The sequence below is a fragment of the Aythya marila genome, assembly GCF_965140915.1.
Source record: "Aythya marila genome assembly, chromosome: 12".
NCBI lineage: Eukaryota > Metazoa > Chordata > Aves > Anseriformes > Anatidae > Aythya > Aythya marila.
The window spans coordinates 9105174-9130151 of record NC_139053.1 but is presented as its reverse complement, the minus strand read 5'-3'; the positions used below and the strand labels follow the sequence as shown (position 1 = coordinate 9130151).

The 24978-nt window shown below is 59.2% G+C and overlaps 1 protein-coding gene across 1 annotated transcript in view; it reads left to right on the top strand.

The window, feature by feature from the left end:
- The window catches only part of VAC14 (VAC14 component of PIKFYVE complex), a 45893-nt gene that overhangs the window by 6293 nt on the left and 14622 nt on the right, over window positions 1–24978 (top strand). Inside the window, exons 6-14 of the mRNA XM_082769699.1 lie at window positions 167–276; window positions 1204–1310; window positions 1535–1669; window positions 1858–2010; window positions 3739–3799; window positions 10129–10273; window positions 10927–10992; window positions 18399–18549; window positions 24318–24450. Of these exons, the coding sequence (XP_082625825.1) occupies window positions 167–276; window positions 1204–1310; window positions 1535–1669; window positions 1858–2010; window positions 3739–3799; window positions 10129–10273; window positions 10927–10992; window positions 18399–18549; window positions 24318–24450 (1061 nt within the window). The remainder of the gene's footprint in view (window positions 1–166; window positions 277–1203; window positions 1311–1534; window positions 1670–1857; window positions 2011–3738; window positions 3800–10128; window positions 10274–10926; window positions 10993–18398; window positions 18550–24317; window positions 24451–24978) is intronic.

Sequence of the window (24978 nt, the reverse complement as noted above, 5' to 3'; positions counted from 1 at the left end):
TCTTCTCATACTTCCCTCCTGGCCCACATGGCAGCCACGCTCCCCTCCTTCCTGCAGCCCAGCTCTGAATGCCTCTGTTCCTCAGCACTGCGCCAGATTTGTGCCGGTGGGGTTAGGTGGCTTCTCCAAAACTCACCCGTCTTTTCTCGCACCTTCCCTGAGCTAGATCCTGGTCTTAGAGTCTGTGCCTGACATCAACCTCTTGGATTACCTGCCAGAAATCCTGGACGGGCTCTTCCAGATCCTGGGAGACAACAGCAAAGAAATACGGAAGATGTGAGTGTGGGGCCTGGCTGGGTGCGGGTCCACGTTCTGCTCCGGGGCCAGCGCATGTCCCTGCCCCTTTGCTGTCACCTTTCACCGGCTTAATTCTTGTGTATAACCATAGCCAAACCACTTGTGTGTGGTGAATCAAAGTGTCCTTGGCCAGGGCCTCACTCCCCCGGGTTGTTTTGGCTGCAGTGGCTGTGGGGGACGTCGTGGTCTGGCTGTGCTGGCTGGGTTTGGCCGTACCTTCCCATCCCCTGAGCACAGCACCCTCATTCCTTTGTGCTGCCGGGGCTGGGGGTGAGATTTGGGGGCCTCAGGGGCTCAGCAGGGCACGGCACCAAGCCCAGCAGCTCCTGGGAGCCAGCACCACGAGCTCGCTTTTCAGCTCCACTGCCAGGTCTGAAGTCTTGAGGAGCGTTTTTAAGCTCAGGAGCGGCTGGGGGTTCGCAGGGAGATCAGAGGGGCTGTGCAGCAGGAGGACCTGTTTGCTCGGGCATAAATCAGTGGTGAGACAGGCCCAGGTCCATCCCATCACCGGGCCCTACTGGTTCCTCCGTGCTTCTGTGCTTCCCGGCGTGTGCATGTTCTTTGTTCTCGAGTGGGAAGACGTGTGGCACTTCCACTGCCTCCATCGTTGCTGTTGGGGTAAATTGGGACCAAAAACGGAGCGGGCACAGCGGGGTCTGCAGCCCAGCTCTTGCCCTTGCTACAAAGTCTGTGTCTGGAGCTCGTAGGAGAGCGTGGCTCCTTAAAACAAAACAAAAACGGACATTACCCCTGGGGACAGACGTGCTCGGTCCTCTGCTGAGGACCTGGGGCTAGGAGGAAGCAGGGGGGGTGAGCACAAGCCCCGTGACACCCGTGTCCCCTCTTGGCACGTGTGTCCAGGCTGCCCTCTGTACCTCCTAACTCACCCGCTCTGCCTGCCCGCAGGTGCGAGGTGGCCCTCGGGGAGTTCCTCAAGGAGATCAAGAAGAATCCTCCCAGCGTCAAGTTCGCAGAAATGGCCAATATCCTGGTGATCCATTGCCAGGCCGCGGGTGAGCAGCGCTCAGTGGGTTTTCCTCTTAACCAGCCCTGCTACCACCTCGCACCTTTGCTGTCCGTGCATGAAAACCTTGCGAAGAGGCATCTAGACTAGAGTACTGGCTGGAGAAGGGGGCTTGTCAGCTCTGGTTGCACGTGGTCCCTGTCCCGTGGGGTTTGCTGTCTCTGTCTCACCTCTGCTTGTCCTGTTTTTTTGTTTGTTTTTTTTTTCCCCCAGACGACCTGATCCAGCTGACAGCCATGTGCTGGATGAGGGAGTTCATCCAGCTGGCTGGCCGGGTGATGCTGCCCTACTCCTCGGGGATCCTGACCGCTGTCCTGCCCTGCCTCTCCTACGACGACCGCAAGAAGAGTATCCTTGTACCTGAGCTGCTCCCGGAGGCAGCCAGGAGCCTCTCCGAGAGCCAGAGCTTGCCCCGGCCGCGTGGACGCGAGGGGCGCTGGGGCTGGGGCCGGGGCTGCGGTGGCTCCTCCGCGCCTGGCCCCCTGCGGCACCGCGCATGCCTGGGACCGCGTGTTCCTTACACTGCCTCCACTCAGACATCAAAGAGGTGGCAAACGTGTGCAACCAGAGCCTGATGAAGCTCGTCATCCCGGAGGACGATGAAATGGATGAGGCCAAGCAGGCGACAGCCCCGCCGGCGGAGCCACCCTCAGAGGAGCCCGTCCCCGAGCCAGAGGCAGCGTCCAGCGGTGAGTCCATGTTCACCTGGGCTGTAAGAAGCGTGGTGAGGGTCTTTAGGATTAGTGCCAGAGTTGATTTGGTTCTTTGGGGCAGGGAACTGCGCTTTCTATGAGCTTTGGAGTCCTGTTTCACCGATGATCCACTGCTGAGACAGACGCGTTTGGTGCTGTCTGCAGAGCGGGTCGCTGATCCAGCCTGTAGCCCCATCAGTGCTGTACTCCCTGGGGAACACCCCCTCACCACGATCCACTTCGACTTAGCCATAAACTGACCCAAAAAACATCATTTCAGTTAAATGATAGTGTCTTGCTATGTAACACGGGAAGAGCACAGCCCATCTGTCCTGCAGCAGCTGGCTTGAGAGGAGCCACTGTCACCCCAAGGAGAGCTCAGAGCTGTGCTAGTCCTGGGAGACTGCTAACAGAGGCCAGAGAGCATCGGCATGTGCATGGAGGGAAGTGTATGTTGCAGAAAGATAAAGAACAGAAAGAATTTTTGGTCCTTCCCAAGCTTTTGAGGCCATCACGCTTGCGTTGTCCTAGTGCCAAGATGACCAGAAGGCTACAGCAGAACAGGAAAGACAAAAGGTGACAAGTGTGGTGGGAGGCCTGGAAGAGTACCGAAGGGAGAAAAAAGTAAACTGAGAGGGTTCTGGGGGACCGAGGCCTGCAGGCAGAGCAGCTTTAGCCTGCCAGCATCCCTTCGGCAGGCGCTGTTGTCCCTTGATGGCTTCGTGCTACCTCTGGCACATCGCAGCCCAGGCACACGAAACACACGTAACATTTAAACAACGTAGGCTGATCTTTCTCTTCTGGGGCTGCGTGTTCAGCCCAGGGCTTTTCTATAACATATCCACAGGCAGCTTTTGGACCACCCTGCATGGGAAGGAGCAGGGCAGGGGCAGGGGCTGGAGGCTGCAGCGGGAGGCGCTGGAGGCGATGCGCGCGGGGGCTGAGCAGCGCAGGCAGCATTGGTGGTTCAGTGGTAGAATTCTCGCCTGCCACGCGGGAGGCCCGGGTTCGATTCCCGGCCAATGCAGCAGCTTTTTGGAAGGGATGCAGGGGAAGAGCGTAATGCTGCGTTGCAGCAGCCAAACTTTTTTTATTTTTCCCCTCCCCGAGTTGTCGTGAGGCATTCTTTAGTTAAAATATCGAAGCAGTTACGTTTTGCGTCGATATCTGCTCCTTCGGGTAGACGACGACGCACCTGGAGGCAGGCAGGAGGAGACAGATCTGTGGTGCTTTACAGCCGAAATTCCCAGCTCTGCTCCCGCTTTGTGCTGATGTGGCAGTTCTGCTGCGTGTGAGTAGAGGCAGCTGGCACAAGGGGGCATTCAGAGTCAAGCTCATCTTGTCGCGGTGCTTTGTCACCGCGCTTCTAAGCCCCAGTTTCAAATGGTGGCCAGCACAGGCTCGTGGACTTGTGCAGACGTCTGCGCTCTGCTGCACACCTGGAGCTCTAAAATCCCTTGCTGAAGGGTCTCTGGCTGAGCTAGAAGCAGCTTTGGTGGGGCTCAGCCTGCGTGCTTGTTTCCAAGTGGCTCCTCAGAGACCCCTGTCTAGCACGGAGCAGAGGCTGCTCGGGTTGCTTGGCCTCCGTGTGGAGTCCACCACGGGAAAAAGGGATCCCTGGGGACCCTGGACCCTGAAATGACGGCTGGTGATGTCTGTGCAGGAGGCCGTGCTGCCCTCCAGCCTCCCAGTCCTGCTCACTGCCTCCTCTCTGTCTGCCCCCAGGCTCTCTGGATGCATCTGGTGACTCCAGCGTGAGCAACACCGGCGTCTTCCCGGCGAGCAGGTAGGGGAGCTCCTCGCAGGCTGACTGGGGGGTGCTGGCAGAGCCAAGGGGAAGCGTGCTGTGGGCTGAAAGCAAGCGGGGCCTCACGGGTCCCAGCGGGATGCACGACAGGGGATGCATCTGCACCAAAACCTCTCATTTCTGGGGTAAATGGGGGGCTTTTGATACCTTGCAAAATGCAGGAGGCCAGGTGAGGCAGCGAGTCCATGCACTTGGTTTTTTACACCCCTCCTGTGTTCAGTCCCGCCTGGTTGGAGGCTTCAGCTTAAAGAGGAGTGAAGGTGGGGAGGAGTGAACGCTTATTTTGCTTCTTCCACTTTGGCTGCGTGCAGCAGGAGGTCCTCGGTTCCTCCCCACGCTGCGGGGGGTTGATCTCACACGGAGGCATCGGCCTCGGGTGAACACCAAGCGCCTGAGGCTGGTGGAAGAGCTCAAGGCCCTCGGGGATCCGCGCTGCAGTCCTGGCAGCCCACCACGGCACGGAGCTGTGGGGCCGGCGCTGAGCAGCCCAGCTCCAGCTGCCTGGGGCTGAGGTGTCCTGGCAGCCACTGCCACCAGCCTGTCCCCCGCGTGGCATTTGTAGGGCCCACGTCCCGGGGAGCTGCTTCGTGCCCAGCGCCATCCCTCTCCAAATCGCACCTAACTCCTCTCTCCTGCGCGTACCTTCCTTCTCATCCAGCTGTCGGTGAATTCAGTGACACATCCACCCTCTCCCCCAGCTATCCTGCTGCTGCCGCCGTTCCTTTCATCAGAGATCATGATTTCCAGCACCTTCGTTGTGCTCCTGCCTATATTCCCTCCCTGGTGTGGTCCCCAGAATACGATGTGTTACTCCAGCTGCATCCTGACCTGTGGTACCCATTGTAGCACATCCAAGAGCCGATGCCAGCTTCCCAGCTCTGCTCTGTGAACCCCTCCGCTTCCTTCATTTGCCTGCAGACTCCGTTTTGCGGCTGTCGAGTGGTTCTCCCCAGCTTTCTTGCAGTCCTGCTGGCCCTGCTCCCTGCCAGCCTCCTGCCTGCTTGGAGCAGGTGCCAAAGTGGGCGTACGGGGCTGAAACTGGAAGGGGGAAAGGGAGAAAACGCGAGGCACTGAGTCAAGGGGACACGCAGTAACGGAGTCTCTGTCCTGGAGATCTTGATCTGGGGAAGAGAGGGAGGAAAGGCAGCTCTGAGCTCAGCAGGAGGGATGCTGCTGTGCCCCGTGCTCGGTGGCTGTGGGTGTCCTTGGCTCCTGCCAGCTGCCCCACGCAGTGTAGGAGCTCAGTTTGGAGCAACACAGGCAGGGAAGCATGGAGATGAGATTTTTGGCAAAGCGGCTTGGGTTTGAGCTCCCTGAAGCCTGCTGAGCAGGAGATGCCGGGCTGTGGCACGGGGCACACCTGCCAGGAAGCCTGTTTCACCATCCTGGCTCAGCACGGGGACCTGACAGCTTTTCCCCAGGGCACTCGCTGGGGGGTCTGGCAGGGGGTTGGGGGCTGTATGTGACCGATGGGAGTCTGGGACGCCTGCCTGGTGCTCTGTGTCTCGTTTCCGACTTGGATATTGCTTCTCTGCCCATCTGCTGGGGTAGCCAGCATCCAGGGGTTCAGGTCTGTAGGAAATCTGTCCTGTGGGAACTCGGAGAAGCCAAATTGCACCTCTAGAGCTGCAGGAGCAGAAGCAGAAGGGTGCTTTCAGCAATCCCTCGAGCCCGTGTATCCCAGGCTGCTGGCTGCAGGGCCAGGCGATGCCGGGCAGGCGCAATTCAGAGCCGGCAGCAGGCAGCTGCCCGCGTGCCGAGTGCCCGCTGGGTGTCAAGGCAGCACCACGGGAAACCATTCTGCTGCCCTTCCAGGCCGGGAAGGCTGCAGCCGGAGGAAGCTGCAGCTGCCTTTTAGGATGAAGTCACTCTTTGCTCGTGTTTTTGTCCTCTTCCCCCCCCCTCTCCCCGGTCTCCCCCTGAGAGCAGCGCTGAAGCGTGGCCCCGCGCCAGGCGCCCGGCTCTCACGGCCCCTTCCCCTGCCCTCCCCGCGCAGCCACCAGCCGGCGTGAGGACGGCGAGGCAGCAGCAGGGGAAGGAGGACGACCTCGACCTCGTTCAGCGGGGGCAGAGAGAGGAGCCGTGCAGCTTCACGGCCCGGCGGCCGCGGGCACGTCGCGTGGAGATGCGCCGCAGGGAGATGGCGAGGGCTGGATGCTCGGTGGGCGGATGCCGGGCGCATTCCTGTGGCCACAGTGACCCCCCTCTTCTCCTAAAACGTGCTGTCAGCCGTCCAGAAATGCTCCGTGGTGACTGCCAGCTTCGCTTGGAGGGAGCTTCCTGGTGGCATTCGCTTGGAAATCAGGGCTGGGGCTGTGCTGAGGCAGAAGCTGGCTCCCAGGAGAGGCTGCTTTCGGGGCTTCTGGGCAGGCGGGGTCTCTGCCATCAGCTTGTGCAGAAGTGAAGCGGACCAGAGCCACGTTCCAGAGCTGCTGGAGCCTTTCCGTGGCCTAGCTGATCCTGCCATCGCTAGTTTGAGCCCAGCTCAGGAAGGGGAGGTCGAGTTGTGGCTCCTGGAGCGGAGTGCTGATTTCCTTCCTTCCATGTGAGCTGCTGAAAGAGACGACGCAGACAGCTGTCCTGCCCCGAGGGACCGAAATGGAAGGCGTGTTTCAGGCTCCTGTAACCTCATCCACATTTCAGTGCAGGACTCGAGCAGTTTGAGGCCGCTTCCCAGCCGTCCTGCTTGGCTGGCAGGCACTCAGCAGGGCTGGATACGCAGGAGTTAAACAGGGGTGCCGGGATGATGATCCCACACCAAACCAGATAAAGGCCTGGGAGGCTCCAGAGGAGCCTTTGTGATCCTTGCCAATGCGAGGAAGATTTCTTTTGGGTGATGCTCAGCAGCACAGCAAGTCTCAGGTTTTGCTGCCTCTGGTCTCTGCTCCCGCAGTGGGACCGGGCTGCCTCCTTCCTGACCTGCCAGACCCAGTGACCTCGGGGCACTGCTCCAGGTTCCCACAGCCCACAGTCACCATCTAATGTGCCTCTGCCTCTCGGGCAGGGCTGACAGCTCCTGCAAGGCTGGAAACACGAGTCCCAGGCCGTGAGGACAGGCGTCGAGGCCGTCTCCCCCAGGACAGCAGCAGCGTGGTCTGCGGTACATCCAGATGCCATCCGTGCCCCCTGTCACCCCGCGGAAAGGGCAGGCTGCTGCCACGTGGCTGAGCTGTCCGCAGCCGCCTCTACATCAGACGATTTTAGATAATGGTAGGTAGGGCTGAGCACAAAGCTGAAATTGCAGCTTTGGGCTCCAGCATGGCTTCGTGGGGAGGCTCCTCCTGGCCCGAGAGCCTCCTGATGCCGAGGGGAGCTGGGCTCTGCCTCGTGCTGGCCTTGGGCACCCTGCCCTAGCTTTTGTCACAGTGACCTGGGGCTGGCTGAGCAGGAAGAAGCCAGCAGCACGGACACGAGAGCGATGGAGAATGAGAAAGTGACAGCTTGTGGCACGGGGAGCGGGGAGGAACTATTTACCTCCTGGCCAGTGGCTCCGGCCGGTTCAGCAGCCCAGCTGCCAGCCCATATGGGACGTGCCCTTGTGACTTGGACCGCAATGAAAGAACCTGGGTATTTCCACCCTTGGCACTGCAGCTTGCTGAGCCCGCTTAAAGGCTAGAGCCTGGCCCGGACCTTAACCTTGTCTGAAAACGGGGTCAGGAAAGCAGCTGGGCCGGGCAGGGGGCCAGGAGGGAGATGACAGCTCAGAGCCTGGCAGTGAAAAGCAGCTGCCGAGGAGAGAGATGGCAGAAGATCCTGAAGACAGCAAAGAGCTGAGAAAACAAGCTGATAAGGGAAATGGGGTGAAAACCATCCCCATGGATTGAATGCGCTTGGAAAGAGAAAAGCGTTTGCGTGCTGGAGGATGCCTTCTGAGATGGGGAACGAGCTGACAGGACCGCTTGCAAGGAGGGGTCAGGTTCCCCAGCCACTGCTGGGCGGGGGAAAAATGCAAAAAGAGGCTCCAATATCCAGAGGCGAGAGCCTGCTGCAGCTCCCACTGTTGCTAAATTCACCGTAAAACTGCTCGCTGCAGCACGAGAAGCAGGCGGGAGGCGCCAGGGCTGCGCCAGCCCTCCGGAGCAGCGGGGGAGAAAGTAGGGTAGTGGGTGAGATGGAAGCGATCGCATCCGACATCTGCCCTGGCACAGCTGTCGATGCTGGGAGCCCGCGTGGCGGCCCGAGCGGATCGCATTAAGGCAATGCCATTACCCTCGCTCCCAGGCGCCCGCTCGGGGCTGCCTGGGGATTAAGGAAAGCCAGGACGCACGGGCAAGCCCTGAGCCGGCTGCAGGAGCGCTTGCAGTGCTTTACTAGCGCCTTTCTCCCTGGAAATGCAGCAAAATCTGGTGCTGCTCCTGCGTGGAGGAGCGCGGTCAGGGGCAGCGTGCCGCTGTGCACGTGCCGTGGCACCGGGGAGAGGGTTTTGATGAGCTCGTTTTGCACAAGCAGGTAGGAAATGGCTCCGTTGCGGTGCCGCCACAAACCTTGCAGCCCTGCGTCCCCAGCCAGCATCACCCACCACTCCGGCATCTTCCCGTGCAAACACCAGGCACATTCCTCACGTTACCCCCGAGATAACTCCCCTCCTGCGCAGGCAAAGGCGTGCTTTGGCGTGGAGATGTAATCAGGTCAAGGATTCGTGATGCTCTTCGGTCGGGAGCCTCGTGGCAGGTGGAGCGCAGGGGAGGGAGCGGAGTCTGCAGGGAAACGGGTTGGTGAGAGCAGCCTCCTGGGTGAGCTGCTGCTGATCCCAGAAGAGGTGGGGAGCAGGAATTAGGGGGCTGGGGCAGGGGGGAGAGGTGCAGGACCATTCACCGACACCTCTCCAGGGTCAGAGTGGCTTAAATCCACAGGGATGCTGCTCTTGGGGGGGATCCCCCTCTCCTGAGCTCCTCCTGGGCCCTCTAAGCAGCAGCAGCAGCAGCAGCCTGAGTCCATCCCTCCTTCCTCTCTGCTCTGAATGTTTAGCCCTCGGCTGATGTTTGCAACATCAAAGCACAACTCCAGCCAGCTCACGAGGCAATTTGCGGGCCCGAGCATCTGTTACGTGACGCAGATGAAGCAGTCAGATACTTGCAGAGCTGTCAGGGGCTGCAGCCTCCTCATCCAGCCCTTATAACGCATGTCCTGGGGAGGATCAAATCCTATTAAGCCACACTTCTACTTGCAAATTATACCATGAAGAAGCCTGCCCTTTAGGATTTCTTATCAAACGTGATGCAGAGGAGCTCTGCACACCATAGAAAAACCTGCAGGAGCTTGGCCCAGCCTTGAATAATTCAGTGGCTCGGCTAGGAGAGGAGTGACTTGGCTCTGGCTCTTCGGTGCAGCTGCTCTTGGAGGTCTGCTTCACCCCTCGCTCCTCGGCCCAGTCCATGGCAAGCACAGAAGGGACAAAAAAATGCTGTAGCATCGCTTCTCCTGCCTTGGGGTCTCCTGGCTGTGCCAGACATGGGTCCTGTTTTGGGAGAAGCTGGAACGTGCTTCACCACAGTAAAAGCTGAGGGTCTGGAGGCCACTGGTGTTATAAAGGAGGCAGTGTCCTCATGAACCAAGGAGTTGCTCACTTTTGTCCCTGGATGATGAGTTGTCTTTAGCTTTCCTCTTGGCAGTGGCTTTTGGGAGCCACCATGGTGTCCTCGGGGTGGCCTTGTGGCAGAGCTGCCCCCCAAAACCACTGGGGACCTCCTGCAGCCCTCAGTTGGGTCATGGGGCTGAATGCCCTCCCTTGGTGGAGTGAGTGGCCCCATCTGGCCACGTCCGAGGACATTGGGGTGGTGTTCTCTGGAGACATCTGAACCCATAAAACTTGGGTTGTGAATGTTTCATGTATCTTTAATCCCTGAACCCCAAACCTGGTGACTGCCATATGGACCAGCATCTCCACACAGCCGTGGCGCTGGGTTCAGGAAGGAACGGGAAGGCTGGAGCAGCCAGGCCGGAGCTACCTGGGTGTTGTTGGTTTTGTTCAGTTCTCTCCCCGGGCTGAATTTACACCTGTGTGCAGCACGAGCCTGGCCTGTGTTGGTGGGACCCTGAAAGCCCTGAGCTTACTTCCATGTTCCTGTAACTCCTGAAGATACGAGCACAGTTCTTGGGCAGCCCTGAGCAGATCTGGATGTACCAAATAAGAAATGTGGGCGGCAGGACTGCACGGGGCTGGATCGGGCCCAGGGGGTGGTTTGGATGTTTTAGGGTTTGGGCTGAGATGTTTGATCCAGCCTGTGGTGTGCTATGAACCTCCTCGTCGTGGGAGGAGTGAGGTGGGCACCACAGCGCTGAACCCAGCCACTTTCTTTTCTGTGCAGCTCTGAAAGGATCCAGGTGACCCTGAACCTCGATGGCATCGTTCAGGTGCTGGACTGCCACCTTCATGACACCTCCATTGGGATGATGACCAGGATTGCGGTCCTGAAATGGCTCTACCACCTCTACATCAAGACTCCTCGGAAGGTAGGTGTAGGACTCAGCACCTGAGCCTCTGACTTCCTCGGTGGGGCTGAGGTTGTCAGCTCCCAGCTGCTCCTCGACTGGTACTTGGGTGGGAAAGGGGCACCCGGGCTTTGGTCTTTGTTCTTTGATCCGGTGGGATCGGGGTCTGGAGCAGCTGGAGGTGCTGCAGGAGGGCAGAGCCACGCTGACTTGGGGTTGGGCAGGGCATTGTCAGAAGGTTAGGAAAAAAACTGGGGTGTGTTGGCAATAAACCCCCAGGTTGAAGTTGGTCAGTGGGGCTTAACTATGGGTAGCAGTGCAGGAAAAGAGTTGGATGCTTGGTTTAGGGACAGTCGTGGTGACGTGATCGTGGGCCTTTGCAGCATGGTACAGCTGTGCTGTGCTGCCCCAGAAGCAGATCTGTCTGCAGAGGTACCCCAATTTCTATCTTCAAATTGCCTTTAATTATCTTGATAGCTTTGTAACCAAATGTCTGCCTGCATTTTTCATGAAGGCTTCAGCTGCTACTAGCCCAGTAGCTTTAGGGAGATGCTTGCAGGTAGGATGGAAAATGCTGGTGAAGCTTTCAGCAGCATCCCCAGAGATGCAAGGGGTCCCTTGGAGGGTGACAGTGGGGCCTGTGGGACTGATGGTGTTCACCTCTCTGGTTCTAGATGTTCCGGCACACTGACAGCCTCTTCCCCATACTGCTGCGGACCCTCTCGGACGAGTCGGATGAGGTAGGTGCTGCCGCTGCTGGAAGTGCAGTGCTTCCAGTCTAACTGGAAGCTCCCCGTCCCCACTGCCAGCCAAGTTTTGGAGCAGCTTTGCCTGGTTTGGTTGGGTTGAACCTGGGAATTTCATGAGGCTTGGCCAGCGCTGACACCAGGGAGTTCAGCCCTGGTGGCCAGACCTGGAGCCCACAGGTAACAGGCTGCACCCTTGCCAAGCTGAGAGTCCTGTTAGGCTGGTGTCGTTCGTACCTTTTGACTGTGTGAGGCTTCCTTTCCACCTCCGAGAGCTGGTCACTCCTAAAAATCCTTTCTGCCTGCCTGGGAAGGCTCAAGGCTCTGGGATTCAAGCGCCAGAGGTGATGTCTTACCCTGGTGCCATGTGTGGGGCTGGGTGAGTGGGAATTCAGACACCTCCTGCCAGCAGCATGCAGATGGGGATTTTTTCCACCAGATGCCTTAAAAACTTAGCTGAGACCTGGCAAAGCAGTTAAGCAGTGCCCACCGCTGGCAGGGCCCCATCAGCCGTGCCTGGTAGAGCTGCCCCTGTGGTGCGACCGCCACGCTGCCCCATGCTCAGGGGGCAGTCTCCTGCCTTTAGCCCCTTCCCGCATCCCCAGGCTCAGAATTCAGACACTACCTCATCTCATCGTCTGTGTCAACATGCCTTTGAGACACCCTCTGAGCAACCACGCCGGGCCCAGCCCGTGCAGCAACAGCACGCCGGGGCCTGGAGCGGAGCTGCGGGGTAGGCCCAAACACGCGGCGTTTTCCCTTTTCCCAGCAGGTCGAGCTTTATTCTTCCATGCTACACGGGATATTTGCCCCCACATGGGATATTTTCCCGGCAGGTTAAGCTTTATTCCTGGTGCATGGACCCGTGTGATGCCAGCCTGCTGCCTCACTGCTCCCAGGCACCCGCCGCAGCAGGAGGCAGGGACGGTGCCCCCGCCAGGACTGGGGCGCTGCGTTCACACCGCGGCTCCTGGGGAGGACACAAAACGTGCCCAACTGTCCCCCCTTTGTAAATCCTGACTGTTCCCTCTTTGTAAACCCCTGCTGCAAAGGGCAGGGTGGGTTTTTAACTCTCGTGATGTTTTTTGAAGTCGTTAAAGCTAAGGGGAAATGTCCATCTGTGCTGCTCTCTGCCCCAAGCCCATGCTGTAGGGGTGAGCTTTCAGGCCCGCTGGCTGGCTGTTAGACCTATAGCAGCAGCAGGATGGCTCAGGAGAGAGCCAAACAAATATTTGGCTCACTCCCCGCTGCCCTGGCCTGGCTCTCCAAGCCCCCTGCCTGCTCCTCGGCTTCCCAGTGCCATGCTTTCCACCTCCAGGTTGCTCCCTTCCTGAGATGCTGTGCCTCTTCTCCCGTTTCCTTCTCTTTCTTCCTACTCGTTTTTTTGTTTCATTTTCCATTCTGGTCTTCACAATACCAGCATCTTTCTCTTTTTCCCCCCCCTCTCTGCCACACTCTAGAGCATTCCTGGTGCCTGTGTGGGGTACCGGTGGCTTCGGGCCACGGCTGGTTAGGCACCGGTGGCACTTCCCCTGCTGCTGGCCCGGGTTTAGATGCAGCTTGCACAAAGCTGCCGGCAGCCCTTGAAGCCTCTCAAGGCCAGATCTTCCTCATGGAATAAAAATCACACGCTCCCTGCTTGGGATTACACGCTCAGGGCATCAAACCCCAACGCCAGAATAAATCCCTGGTGCGAGGGGGTGTTAAGAGAGGAGGGAAGGGAACGAGCAAGCGAGGGAATGACTTGCACTTGCAAAGGCAAGCGGCTGCCTGGCCATTTTCCATACCCTGCTGCTTACGATGCAAACCTTTCCAAAAGAGTCCCCAAGCACACATCTGCCTTTGCAGTGCTCCAGAAAGCCTGCATCTTGCAGATAGTCTCTCCGGCTTGGCAGGAGACTGCAGTGAGTCATGTTGCAATTACACTGCTTATTAATATTTGAAAAAAGCAGTGAAGAAAGGACCCCGGTGATGCATTTCCTCCATGTGACATAACTGGGAATGGCTCAAAAGTAATTTTAAGCTGATTTATTTAATCCTGTCTTCTATTTATTTAAATGTTTGGGGGGGATTTTTTTGAAGGAAATCCATAGACAAGTCAATCCATTAAATATCACTGCTCAGCTGGCTCCCAGCCACGTTTGCTGCTCTCTGCAGAGGAAATAGAAATGACCAAAATAGTAGGAGGGGGGGTTCAAGCCAAGCATTTTTGGGAACGATGAGGGCAAATTGAGATAGCTAACCTGGAATGTCAGCCCCTGCTAGAAAAGGGGGTGTGGGGTGCTCTTTAAGCCACGTTAGTCCTGCTCGAGGGCACTGCGTGGTGTTCCTACACACATTCACGGTGTCCTGGGGCAGATTGGGATCCCCACAAGCTCTCAGCTAATGGGCTGGGGATGGCCAGGTTAGCACGGGGACTGTGTTCAGGCACCTTGCCGTTAAGTCTGGTCTTGCTGAGCTGCTCTGAGTCTCTCCACGCGCTCGCCATAAATAATCGAGGAGGAATTTGGGCTGGATGGGGCTGAATCTGCGCCCTTTAAGTTGTCACGTATGTTTTTCATGTTCGAGCAGCACAAGGTGTTGCGCCACCTCCACCACGCTGAGCAGGGGCCAGCATCTCATGATGCATCTGTGGCGTCCTGAGTCATCGCCGCCTTCCCTCCTCTTCCCGGCCGTTCCCAGTTCCCCAGCGCCAGTGGAGAAACAGCCAAGAGACCTCGTTAAGATTCCCAAATGCAGCGCAGCAGCAGCACAAAGGAGCTGGAGCGAAGCTGAAGCAAGCAATTCCCTTTGATACGTAGATGAGTCGGGATGCGAGACTCCTGGCTGTCAGGTTTTGGGTTGCTGCACTGCGTCGCCCTGCGCTGGCTCCACGCTTCCCTGCCCCGCGTTTCTCTGCGTGTCAAAGCTGGTTTGGGGCTCGGTTTTGAAAAGCACTGGTTAAAATTCGATGTGGTTAAAACACCCTAATGGTTCCGGGATAACAGGTTTGTGGTGAGCACGGCGTTTTCTGCACAAGCTGCTCCTTTCGTCTGTGCGGGTCTCGCAGCCCCGACTCCTGCTAGCGAGGGGCTGAAGGGCTGGTGGTGAAGAAAGCGAGAAGTCAGAGCCCAGGTGCCTTTGGGCAGAGCGTGCTGGGCTTTTCCGTGCTCAGGTTAAAAGCACGGTTGCTGCTGGCCGTGGCTGAAGGCAAGCCGTGCTCTGCAGGTTGTTGCCCTCTGCAAGCTCCTCTTGCAGCGGTGGTTTCCAGGTCGGCTGCTCGGCCGTGCCCGGGGGAACACAGCAGGGGATTTCTGAGAAAAACCTGCACCGGTGGCACTGCTTGTTTTCTCGGTTTGTCCTGCTTTCCTTTCTCCAGCTGCAAATGGGAGCTGTTTATTTACATCCTCCTGTTTGCTTATCTGCTGCTATCAGCCTCACTGGGGGCTGGAGGCTGTGCTGGGACCTTTGTCTGACTCACGTGAGCATGACGCATGAGGAGGAGCTGGGGTCTGATCTGAGGCAGGATAAAGTCCAGCTCCCTCTGTGCTCTGCTGACACGAAAACCCACCGGTGTTCATGCAGCGGGAACACCAGGCTCTAAATGCAGCAAGAAGATCCCAGCCATGCCCTAGCTTGCACCTTGCAGTTGTGTCTCCTGGAGCATCCCGAGCTGGGCCATCACCTTCTAAGTCCCTGCAAACCTCTCCCCTTGCGCCCAATTCCCCGTGAATGAGGCCGAAAAAAAGCTTGTGCCAAAGCTGTCTGAGCATGGTGTGGTTCCAGTTGTGCTCCGCTGGGTTTAGCTCCGTCGTGCTCCTGCTCCTAGAGTTTAATCCCCTGCGCAAAGCAGCGAGCTGAAAGGGGCGAGCACACCAGGAGGAGAGCACTGACACGCCTGTGCCTGGCTTTTTGATGTTTTTTTGGTGGTAAATATTTTCCAGAGGGAGACTCGAGGCGACTGGATACCGGGGCAGGGAGGTTACCCGTCCTCGGGAGAAGTTACGCTTCAGGGTGCGCTTTAATGGCAGGGTATACAGAGAGGGGGATAATTTAAGTTGGGTCATGGAAAATGTGGTCAGCCCAGCCTCGGGTCTGTGCAAGCAGCCCAAAAACAGCACCCGTTGTGCCTTTGGCAGGCATTCAGCCCCCCAGGGGCACAGGCAGCTCCCTCCCACCAGCCTGCATCCCTCTCTGCATCCTTCACGGTGCTGCAGTGCACAGCGAACCCAGCTCAGTGGCACCAGGCTCCCCGCACCCCAATTAAACACCTCCAACGAGGTGCTCAGGGCTGGGGCAGCTCAGCAGAGTGCCGTGCATCTTCCCCGGGGGGCTGATTGCTTCTCCCTTCTTGCGGACAGCGTGCCCCAGGCCTGCCCTTGCACCCCAGGATGGGTGCAGACGGGGGATCTGTGAGAGCAGGAGGGAGGACGCGGCGTTCTCAGGTCTCTGGCGTGGTTTTGGCTGGCCGTGGCCGTGTTACCAACCAGCTCCCCCACCTGCTGTTTGTGAAGGTGTGTTCACACGTCCTGGGATGATTTGCCCTGGGCAGAAGCCTCTTTCCCCTGTTCTAGCTTCTGTAAATGCCCCGGAGGTGCGAGGAGCAGCGCCGCAGAGGGGAGGAGAAGCCCCGGCCACGCTGCTCCCATCCCCTCCCAGCAGCAGGCTGAAATCTGGCGGCTGGAAGGGAAAAAAAAAAACCCTTGGCAGGATCAGAGGATAGAAGTTGCTGTGCTGGGGACCTGAAAAGAGGCCCGGTTAAATTGGTGTGGGAAGATTAATGGTGGTTTTTTTCTTCTTTTTTTTTGTTTTTAAAGCCGGCGGAGGGGGGGACGTGAGTTTGCTTTTCACACCGTGCACGCCTGGGGCCCAGCCAGCCGCACTGCTCGCTGCTCTTGGCTCTGGGACGGCGCTCCCGTGCTTTCCTCCCCTCCCCAGTAACATCTGCAGGGTTTGGAAGGAGAAAAAACCACCTAGACAAACTCAGCAAAGCCTTCAGAGCGCCTTGTGGAGCCCCAGAGCCGTGCCGAGCAGAGGGCAGGGGGCTGCGTGGGACGGCTGCTGAGGGGTGCGGGCGCATTTTGGCCAGAGGCAGAGCCCCAGCAGGGACACCAAGGGGACACTTGGCACGTGGGAAGGCGCCCGAGGGGAGCGCAGGAGGGGCGTCCGTCCATCTGTCCCTCTGCAAGGCTGGGCATGAGATGGCAGAGCCGGACCAGGTGCAATTCAAGCAGAAGGAGAGGTGAATTAACCCAACCTGGATCCTGAGAGACCTGGAGGGGGCTCGTGGCGTGCACCTCACGCAGCCCCAGGGGAGGTGAAGGGTCTCCCACCCTCCTCCCATCCTCGCTGCAGGGCTGCTTCACCTCCCTCTTCCCTAAAACCCCCGGGGATCCAGCACTTGGCCCCAGGGCGAGCCCAGCCTTGGGCATCCTCGCGCCCTGTCCGGGGAGCTGGAGGTGGCCCCGGCCCCTTCCTTGGATGGTCCCGGGGACTGGACCCGATGATCCCAGGGACGGGGACCCGCTGGCACAGCCGTCCCGTTGCCATGGCACTCGCAGCCCCTGCAGGATGCCGCTCTCTTGCAGCCTCCTCGTGCACAAAGCTGGGTCTCAGCTCGGCGCGGGGATGTGCGGCGCATACCAAGCGCTGCTGGCTCGGCTCCGGCCGCGGCCGGGAAGCCTCTCTGCAGCACGCGGGGCGGAGGCCGGGCCTCCCTGCCTCTTTCCCACGGCTGGAAAACCCCCCAGGCCTTCGCCTCTGCCCGCTCCTCCTCTTCCTCCGGGGCCTCCCGCACCCGTCCCTCCCGGCTCTTCTTTCCTACGGGTTTTTGCGATGGTTTCTCCTTACGGGGTTTCTCCTCCATCCCCATCCACGCTGCAGCGACGCGTGTGTTTGCCCGCCCTACAGAAAATGCCCTAAATTTGGGGGCTGTGACCAGGACGGGGCTGCGGGTGACGCGATGCCCGTGCCGTTTTGCAGCTCTCCAGCTGGTTTTTGCCACCACCCCACTCCTGACGCTGCAGGGCCCCGGCGGTGAGCCAAAACCTCTGGGTCCCTGCTGCTTTTAGCCAAAAGCAACGAGAAGCCTCCAGGGCTGTTATTTACCCAGCTCGGTGCCTCCCCCTGAGCAGCACCCGCTGGCAACCAGGTCCCCCCGTGACGGCACCGCGGAGGCACCGTGGGCTGAGCTGCGCTCTCCTGGCCCCCAGGGATGGTTCCTCTGTGCCAAAGCTGCTGCTGGTGGTTGTTCTCCTCCCTGGGGTGGCTGCAGGCTGGGATTTGGTGGTGTTTGTGCTCCTGAGGTCCTCCCAGGCGTGCTGGAGCCGGGTGGTTAGCGGCTTTCCAAGGCTGGCTCTGCATCCCCGAGCTGAGGAGGGTCAGGATGTGACCCAGGGGTACCAGAGGAGCTGATGGGGGCAGCAAGGTGCTCATCCAGGTGCTCTGCATGCTGGTCATGGAGCAGCTCTCCCTGCTCCTCTCCCCCTGTCCGTGTCCTCCAAAGCCTGGGCACCAGGCTGTAAGGCTGTGGGGGCTTAAACCTCAGCGTAAAATTGACTGTAATTGCAAAAGAAAATCACTTAGGATATTTATGCCATATAGAAAGCCAGGAGCACCTGCCTCTCGCATTATCAGGGTCCCTTTTCATATTCTTCACATTATAAAAATACATATTGTTTTTTTTTTTTTTGTAGTGGGGTGAGGGTTTTCTTGGTAGCTCTGAAGCTAAAGCTCGCAGCTCCACAGAAGGACACCCAGGGGCTCGTGAGAGCACGTGGAAAGCCCCCGGGGCTGTGCTGGGTGCGGAGGGCTCCGAGGTGGCAGTCAGCCCTTTTGGGCAGCCTCGCTGCTCCGCTCAGCCCTGGCACGTCAGGGAGGAGCGATGAGGCACCTAGACCCAAGGACATTTGGATGAAGAGGGCCCCAAAATAGCTCGAGACATGAGAAGAGCTGGGGAAAAAAAAAAAAAAAAAAAAAAAAGAAAAGAGAACCTGTAATAATTCCTCCAGAAGCTCTATATATAGTCAGCGAGGGCTGACCTGGCTGGGGGAGGAAGGAACTGCTGTGGGGTGCAGGGAGCTGGGGCTGCACTCGGGGCAAACCCCGAAATGGGGAGAGGGGGAAGCAAACCCCACTCCCGACTGAACGGGGCTTAATTTCCCGTGCTGCCCTGGGACTTGTGGAATAAAAGCTGCTGGGCTTGTCCCCTTTTCACTTTCCTGCCCCAGCTCCTCTGCAACCAGTTGAAAATCCTACTTCGGGCCCCACAGCCAGCCCTGTTTTCCCTGCGTCTTGGGATTTGGCGCTCACCCTCCCACCTCCCCTGCCCCAGCAGGGATTTTGGAAAGCAAAACCCTCCCCACAGCCCCTCTCCTCGTGTCATCGTCCCCGCTCACCCAGCGCTCTCCCTTTCCCTGCAGGTCATCCTGAAGGACCTCGAGGTGCTGGCCGAGATCGCCTCTTCCCCAGCGGGGCAGACCGAGGGGCACGGCCCCTCCGAGACCCCTGACCCGCGCCCTGGCCAGGTGGAGCTGCACATCCCCGGCAGAAACAGCCAGCTGAGTGCCTCGGGTAAGTGCCCTCTGCTGCTTCTTGCTGCCTTCGGAGCTAAATCACAAAGCTAAGCCACTTGGTGCTAAGTGGCACCCGTGTCAGACCTCCTCAGGTGGAAGGGAAGGCTGCTCGTGGGCTAAAAAATCAGTATATCAGCTCCCACCCCGCATCGCTGGGGGATTTGCTGTCTGTATTTCATTGCTCTTCCTTCTGGCTCATCTTCTGGGGAATTGGCCACGGTTAGCAGCAAGATGCTGCAGAGGTTGGTGTTGGGGGATGTTGCTGTTGCCCCCTTTTTTTATGGGACCTTCGTTGGCAGCCTCTTTTCTGCCCACAGAAGCCCTCAGAGCCCTAAACGTGGCTCGGGACGGGCTGTTGGCTGCCACCCGAGGTGCCCAAAACGCAGCGCCGCGGAGGGCTCAGCCCGTGCCCGTGGCACAGCGCCTCGCCTGCTCGTGGCTGCGTGTGCTGAATGTGAACCACGGCGTCGCCCCGAGCCCTCAGAGAGATGAAAAAGGACAGTCCTATTGTTTGGGGACTTGGGAGGGGAAAAAAAAAGCCTTCCATTAATCATCCCAGCACATCAGGCTTTTTTTTTTTTTTTTTTTTTTCCACCTTCCCCTGTCTGTGGCTCATCCTCTGCAGTTGCTTGGCTGCCCCTTCTCCTCTGCTGCTATCGAGGAGCCTCCCGGTTGCGCTCCCCGAGCCAGGTCGTCCCGGCCAAAGACACATTTCATGTCAGCTCGGGATTGTAAACCACGAGCAGAGCCAAGGCTGCCTCTCCTGCGAAGCACGCAGCCGCCGCGCCTCGCAAAATCACCGCCGGAGCCTCGCTCCTGCTCCCGGGGCTGAGTTTCCTCCGAAGAGCACAAATAATTCCCCCCTCCCTGGGCCTGGGAAGGTCTGCAGCAGGAACCAGCCCAGGGTTTGAGGTTCCCTGAGCAGTTTGGGTTTTGCAGAGCTACCTGTCTCGGACACGTGGGGTGGAGGGGGGTGGCTGGAAGCCCGCTGAGCTCCGCGGGTGCCGGCGATGCGCCGGTGTCCCCAGCGAGGCTGCGTGGGTGGAGCAGCGCCCGCGGCGTTGGCCAAGCTGCCGAGGAGCTGCAGCTCAGCTCTTCGCTGATGGCTCTTGCCTGAGGTTTCCTTCCTTGTGGATTATCTAAAAATAGCAGGCTGGATGGCGCGCATCCCAGCGGCTGCCGTGGCCCCTCGTAGCTCTCGGGAGGAGCAGCCTGGCTCCAGCTATCGCAGCGTGGCGTGGAGAAGAGCTGGGCTTCGCAGGGCCTCGTGCAGGGCTCTGGTTGTCCCAGCGTGGCTGTGGTGACTGCAAAGACTCCTTTTTTTGTAGTTTTTTTTTTTTTTTGGGGTGGGAGCACGGCTGATAGCACCCCCCTGGTCTGCGCGATGCTGCGGTGACGGCGCTCCACGCGAACCCAACCTCTGCCCCACACACCAGGCGTGGGCGAGTGCCCAGGCACCGCGTGTGCACCCCGAGGGAACTGGGTTTGGACCGGGTGTGCACCCCGAGGTGCTGCGTGACCCCCCAGCAGCAGGACCTGGGTTCAGACCGGGGTGCAGGGCAGCAATCCCCACACACAGCTCCCTGGGCGGTTCCACACCGCGCTTTGCTTGCGTGGCCGTGTCTCGAGGGCAGGATGCTCTCTCGCTGCGCTCCTCCCTGGGGTTAAACCCACCTCCTTCATCTCCTTCAGAGGCGAGATCTTCACTGGGAGGGGAGCTGCACGGGCTGGGTAATCTCAGATCCCCTCCTCTCCCACACCTGAGCCCCATCTGAGCGTGTGGCTCTGCAGGTACCCTCCATCTCCGCAGGTGCTCTGAATCTCTACCTCAATCTCTGCCCCCCAAGGCGAGCAGCGAGGGCAGCAGGGGAGGCAGAGGGGGCCCGTGCCACGCTGCGGGCTTCCCCCGCTTCCTCTCTCACCCTTTCTTCCCCCGGGATGTGTTTATGCAGTTGTTTCCCTGCCATTCAGCTCGGTTTCCTTCAGATGCTCGTTGATTAGCCAGGAAAGCCGTGTCCCACTTCCGCAGCCCGTTCCCAGCTCGGGTTTTTATTTAGCTGCTTTGTTCTCTGCTTACATAAGGTCGGCTGCCCTCCGACGGCTCCCCCCCGGCCACAATGAGCCGGGGCAGGGCGAGAAGCGCCGTTCGTGGGACCCTCAGCATCCCTCCTCCAGCACCACGGGGAGGACGAGCTGCCCCGCCAGCCCCACGTGAGCGTGGCAGGGCGCTGGCCTCAGCCGTCACCTCGTCACCTTCTGCCTGGGGACGTAGCAGGGAGGACCAGGAGGAAACCTGCACGTTTCTTTGCTGCAATGTGTCGTGGTTTATGCCCCAAACGTGTCGGGGCATCCCCGTGCCCTCGGCCTGGAGGTGGTCCCCAGGGAGCCGAAGCGCTCCCTTTGCCTCGGCTGCCCCCTGCGTAACCCGCAGAGCTGCAGGGGGGTTGGAAATGTTGGTCCCCGAGCTCCTGGGGGTCCCTGAGGCAGCAAAGGAAAGCCGGCCCCTTGGCTGAGGCGTGCCAAAATGGCATTTTCCAGCAAAGCTTTGAGCGGGTCTGCGATTTTGAGTCGAAAGCATCCACAGCACACGGTGGGCTCTGGAGCAGCGCCGGCGTCTGGCACGCTCCCGGGGCTGTGCCGTGTGCCTCACATCTCCCCGCGGAGCTGCCAGCCCTCCGTGTCCCCATCCCCTTCCCTCCCACACGACCCTGATGGGGCCTCAGCCCGCGGGGTGCCAGGCTGAGCCTCTGTCTGATGCTCTGACATCCCAGAAATCGCAAGCCCAGGGCCCTTTGGCCAGGCAGGGAGCAGAGCAGCCTCCGTGTGCCTGGGCATCCATGCGGGGAGCAGGCAGAGCGCAGCCCGGTGCTGTCGGTGAGTTCATTTCCTCAGCAGCATACCAGGCTCTGTGGTTTGTGAGAGCCCAGCTGAGCTGCCGACACGTTCGTGTCTGTTTCCAGCTATTGGGTTTCGGTGGGAGAGTTTGCCTTTTTTTTTTTTTTTATATATACGTTTTTTTTATTATTTTTTTCTTAACGGCTCTATTTTTATCCCGCTCCGCGAGGCTTCGCTGCGCCGTGTTTGCGAAAGCTCAAATTCAAAACATCCTGGGGAAGGCTGCCGGGGGGAGATGTGGTGCAGATTCCCACGTCTCCACACGGGGTTTCGCTGGGCTCCATCCTCCAGCACTGCCTCCCACACCGCCGGGGCCCGCAGCTCGCCCTGGCCACGCACGGAGGACCGAGGGGAGGCGTGAGGCCCTGGGGCTGGAGGGATGCTTGGGCAGGGCAGGGCGCTGAGTGTCTGGCTGCTGGGAGCAAAACCTCCTTCCGGACCTTCGTGAGCAAGGAAACAGCCTTAAAAACAGCCCTAAATCACCTCTTTTTGGTGATGGAGGCGCAGCATCCACCCTGCGGCGCTCGGCACACCGACCCCGTGCGCTCCTCTCCCTGCCAGCAGCTCTCAGCTCAGCCACCTCCTGTATCCCAGCTCCGGTTGGTGCTGAGATGGCTCCAATTATGGGTTAAAGTAAATCATTTTAGCTAAACCGCCACCAATGCCCTCGTGGGTAGCTGTTAAACAGCTTACCCGGATTTAGCCTGCTTCAGAAAGCAATCAATTCTGGTCAAATCGCGTTTAAATTCGGTTTAAATGGAGCCAAGCAAGCCTGCGCCGGTTTTAATTAGGACCAGTTTGAAAGTAATCATGGAAAATTAGCAAAACTTGTGTTCTCTGCTATGGTGAAATTCGGTGCTCGGTGGCCAAAGAAGGAAAATGTGAGTCAGCGCCCGCGTCCTCTCCCGGTGCAGTCTGGGGACACTTCACCCGCCGAAGGTTTCGAGACAGCTCCGGCCGTCAGGCAGCCAGACGGCCCGAATGTTCCCGGCTGCCATGCAATATATATTTATAAGGGCCTTAATATAGGTTCCTAATTGCCTGTCTCTCTTGATTTATAACGCGGCCCCATGAGCGATGGCAGCGTACCGGCGGCGTGAACCGCGGCGAGCGCTCGCAGCCGCCCCGGCTCCGCGCGGCTTTTTCTGCCCCAGCCAGCATCCGGCGACCCCAAAAGCCAGAAGGATCGCGTGGCCCTGCTTACACCATCCGTATTCGTGCTGAAAACCAAGATCCAGCCAGCTTTTGCCCTTCTGCTCCCCTCGTGTCCCATGGGAAAGGACGAGCTGGGGGGCTGCCGCGTGGTGCGCTCGCAGCCGATCTGGCAGGTGGCGGATCCGCGACGCCTCGCGCCAGGGGAAGGGGGAGAGGTGCAAGCTCCAATTAATTAAGCCGCAGTTTTCTTAACACTTCTCCCCGCCTGTCTCTCGTGCCGTGAGGAGCTGCTCCTGCTGCCGTGCTGAGCCAGACCCCGCTGTGCCGCGCCGTGAGCTGCGGGGCCACCCGCTGAGCAAGGCTGCTCCGGCACCGCGCTGCTCCGAAACGCAGGGCAAGCGGTGCCGAAACCTTCCCCGGGGATACCCACAGCTGCCTGGGGGCTGGCAGGAGGAAAGCCCAGCCTGGTGGAGGAAGGAGGCTGTGCCAGCCGTGTGTGCCTGCTCAAATCTGGGCTCTGGGCTCCTAAAACCACCATCGGGAGCTGGTAGGGGTGGAGGCGTGATGCGCGTCCCGCCTGGCCTGAGCAGGTCTGGGTCAGATGGCTTGGTGCTGCTGACAAAACAGGCCAAAAAAAAAACACTTCTCCAGCTTTGAAAGACAGTTTCCACTAGTTCTTTACTTCCCCTTCCCCAAAAAGAACAACTCATGCTTTGGTCCCCTCAGACCTGCTGCTGGGAAGGTGCTGGGCTGAGCCCCTCGGTGCCTCCCCGTGCCCCTGCCACCAGGCAGGGGAAATCAGGCCGGGGGCTCTTCCATCAGCCCGGGCTTTGGCTGGTTGATTGCGTTTTTAATTGGCCGCTCTGTGCTCTGCTGCGTCTTGACAGAAGCAGACAGCACACATAAATCAAACCCTGCACGTTGCCGTGCGATCTGGTGGGAGACTGAACACTGACCGTGCTGGGGACGCTGCGGGACCCGTCCCAGCCATCCCGCACGGGGAGCTAGGGGAGATCCCCCCCTTGTTGCGAGCTCGCCTTTAAACACCCTCTCCAAACATTTGCTCTGAGCACTGCCCTGCAGAACAAACCATCCCTGCTGAAGTTGCACGGTGGGAAAGGCAATCCGTATCTGCCTGCGCTTCAAGCCCTGAAATGCTGTATTTTCCTAACTCCCTGTGCGTACCCTGAGCTAGGAAATGCCTTTTCTCACCCCTCCCTGCCACCTACTAGGCTGTGAGTGGTTCCCCAGCCGCGGGGTGCTGGCTGCTGGCTCTGCCCACCACCACGGGTGCTGCCCCGAAGCGTCCATGCAGGCTGGTGGCACCTCGGGGTGCTTTGCGAGGGGGCCCAGCAGCACCTGCAGATGGGTGGCCCCTTTATGCATGGTCTTGGGCACCCCTTCTCGTCCCAGCTACTAAAATTGGTGGCTCTGGGACGGTCTCCCCAAAAGACCACTTCATCCTCGTGCCCTTCTCCGAGGGCTGGGAGCACCACGAGGTGCTTTGCCCTGGGATGGAGAGGGCTGGGGCAGGGCTGGTGCTGCTGGGCTGAGCAGGCACAGTTACACCAGGCTTGGAAATCTCATTTTGGTGCCCCTACCCTTCCCCACCAAGTCCTGCGACTGTGTTTTGGGTGTCTGCTCTCTGACTGAGACTTTTTTAGCCAAAATAACCCAGCTGCTCTAATTTCCTCTCCCCTTCGCCCGCCTCCCCAGGTACGAAAGGCTTGGAGTGCTCTCCCTCCACCCCCACCATGAACTCCTACTTCTACAAGTTCATGATCAACCTGCTCAAGCGCTTCAGCAGCGAACGGAAACTCCTGGAGACGCGAGGAGCCTTCATCATCAGGTCAGAGCCCACCTCGTGGCCAGGGTGGGCTGGGAGGAAGGGTTCGGTGCCGGGCTCCCTCACATCACCAGGAGCCGGAGCCCTTTTCGGCAGCCTCCCTGGCTAGCTGGCAGCCGAGGCCGGGCTTTCCAGAGCAAACCGACTCGCCTCTCGCGTGTCGAGGCACCGTAATTTCTGCTCCCAGCCCCCAAGGCAAAGTATCTCCGTGTTACACGGCGTCGTCGGGTTCTGGTTGGGAAACGAGCGGGCCAGCTGGAGCACGAAGGCCGTGCTTGCTCAGGGTGCCAAGTCGAGCCAATTCTTCCACCTGGCTCAGCGTGGCTTCACGGGGCGCACGATGCTCGCCCCACAAGGAGCTTGCTCTGCAGGAGCCACGTATTTAGGCTGCAAACATTGGCAGGATCTGTATTCGCTTCAGGAGCTGCAATCAGGCAGCAGAGGCAGGGAAAACGAGCGCTGCAGCAGCTGGCAGAGCAGCGGCGTCTTTAATGCAATGAAATCTGGGGCAAGGGACGCAAATTCCTCGGC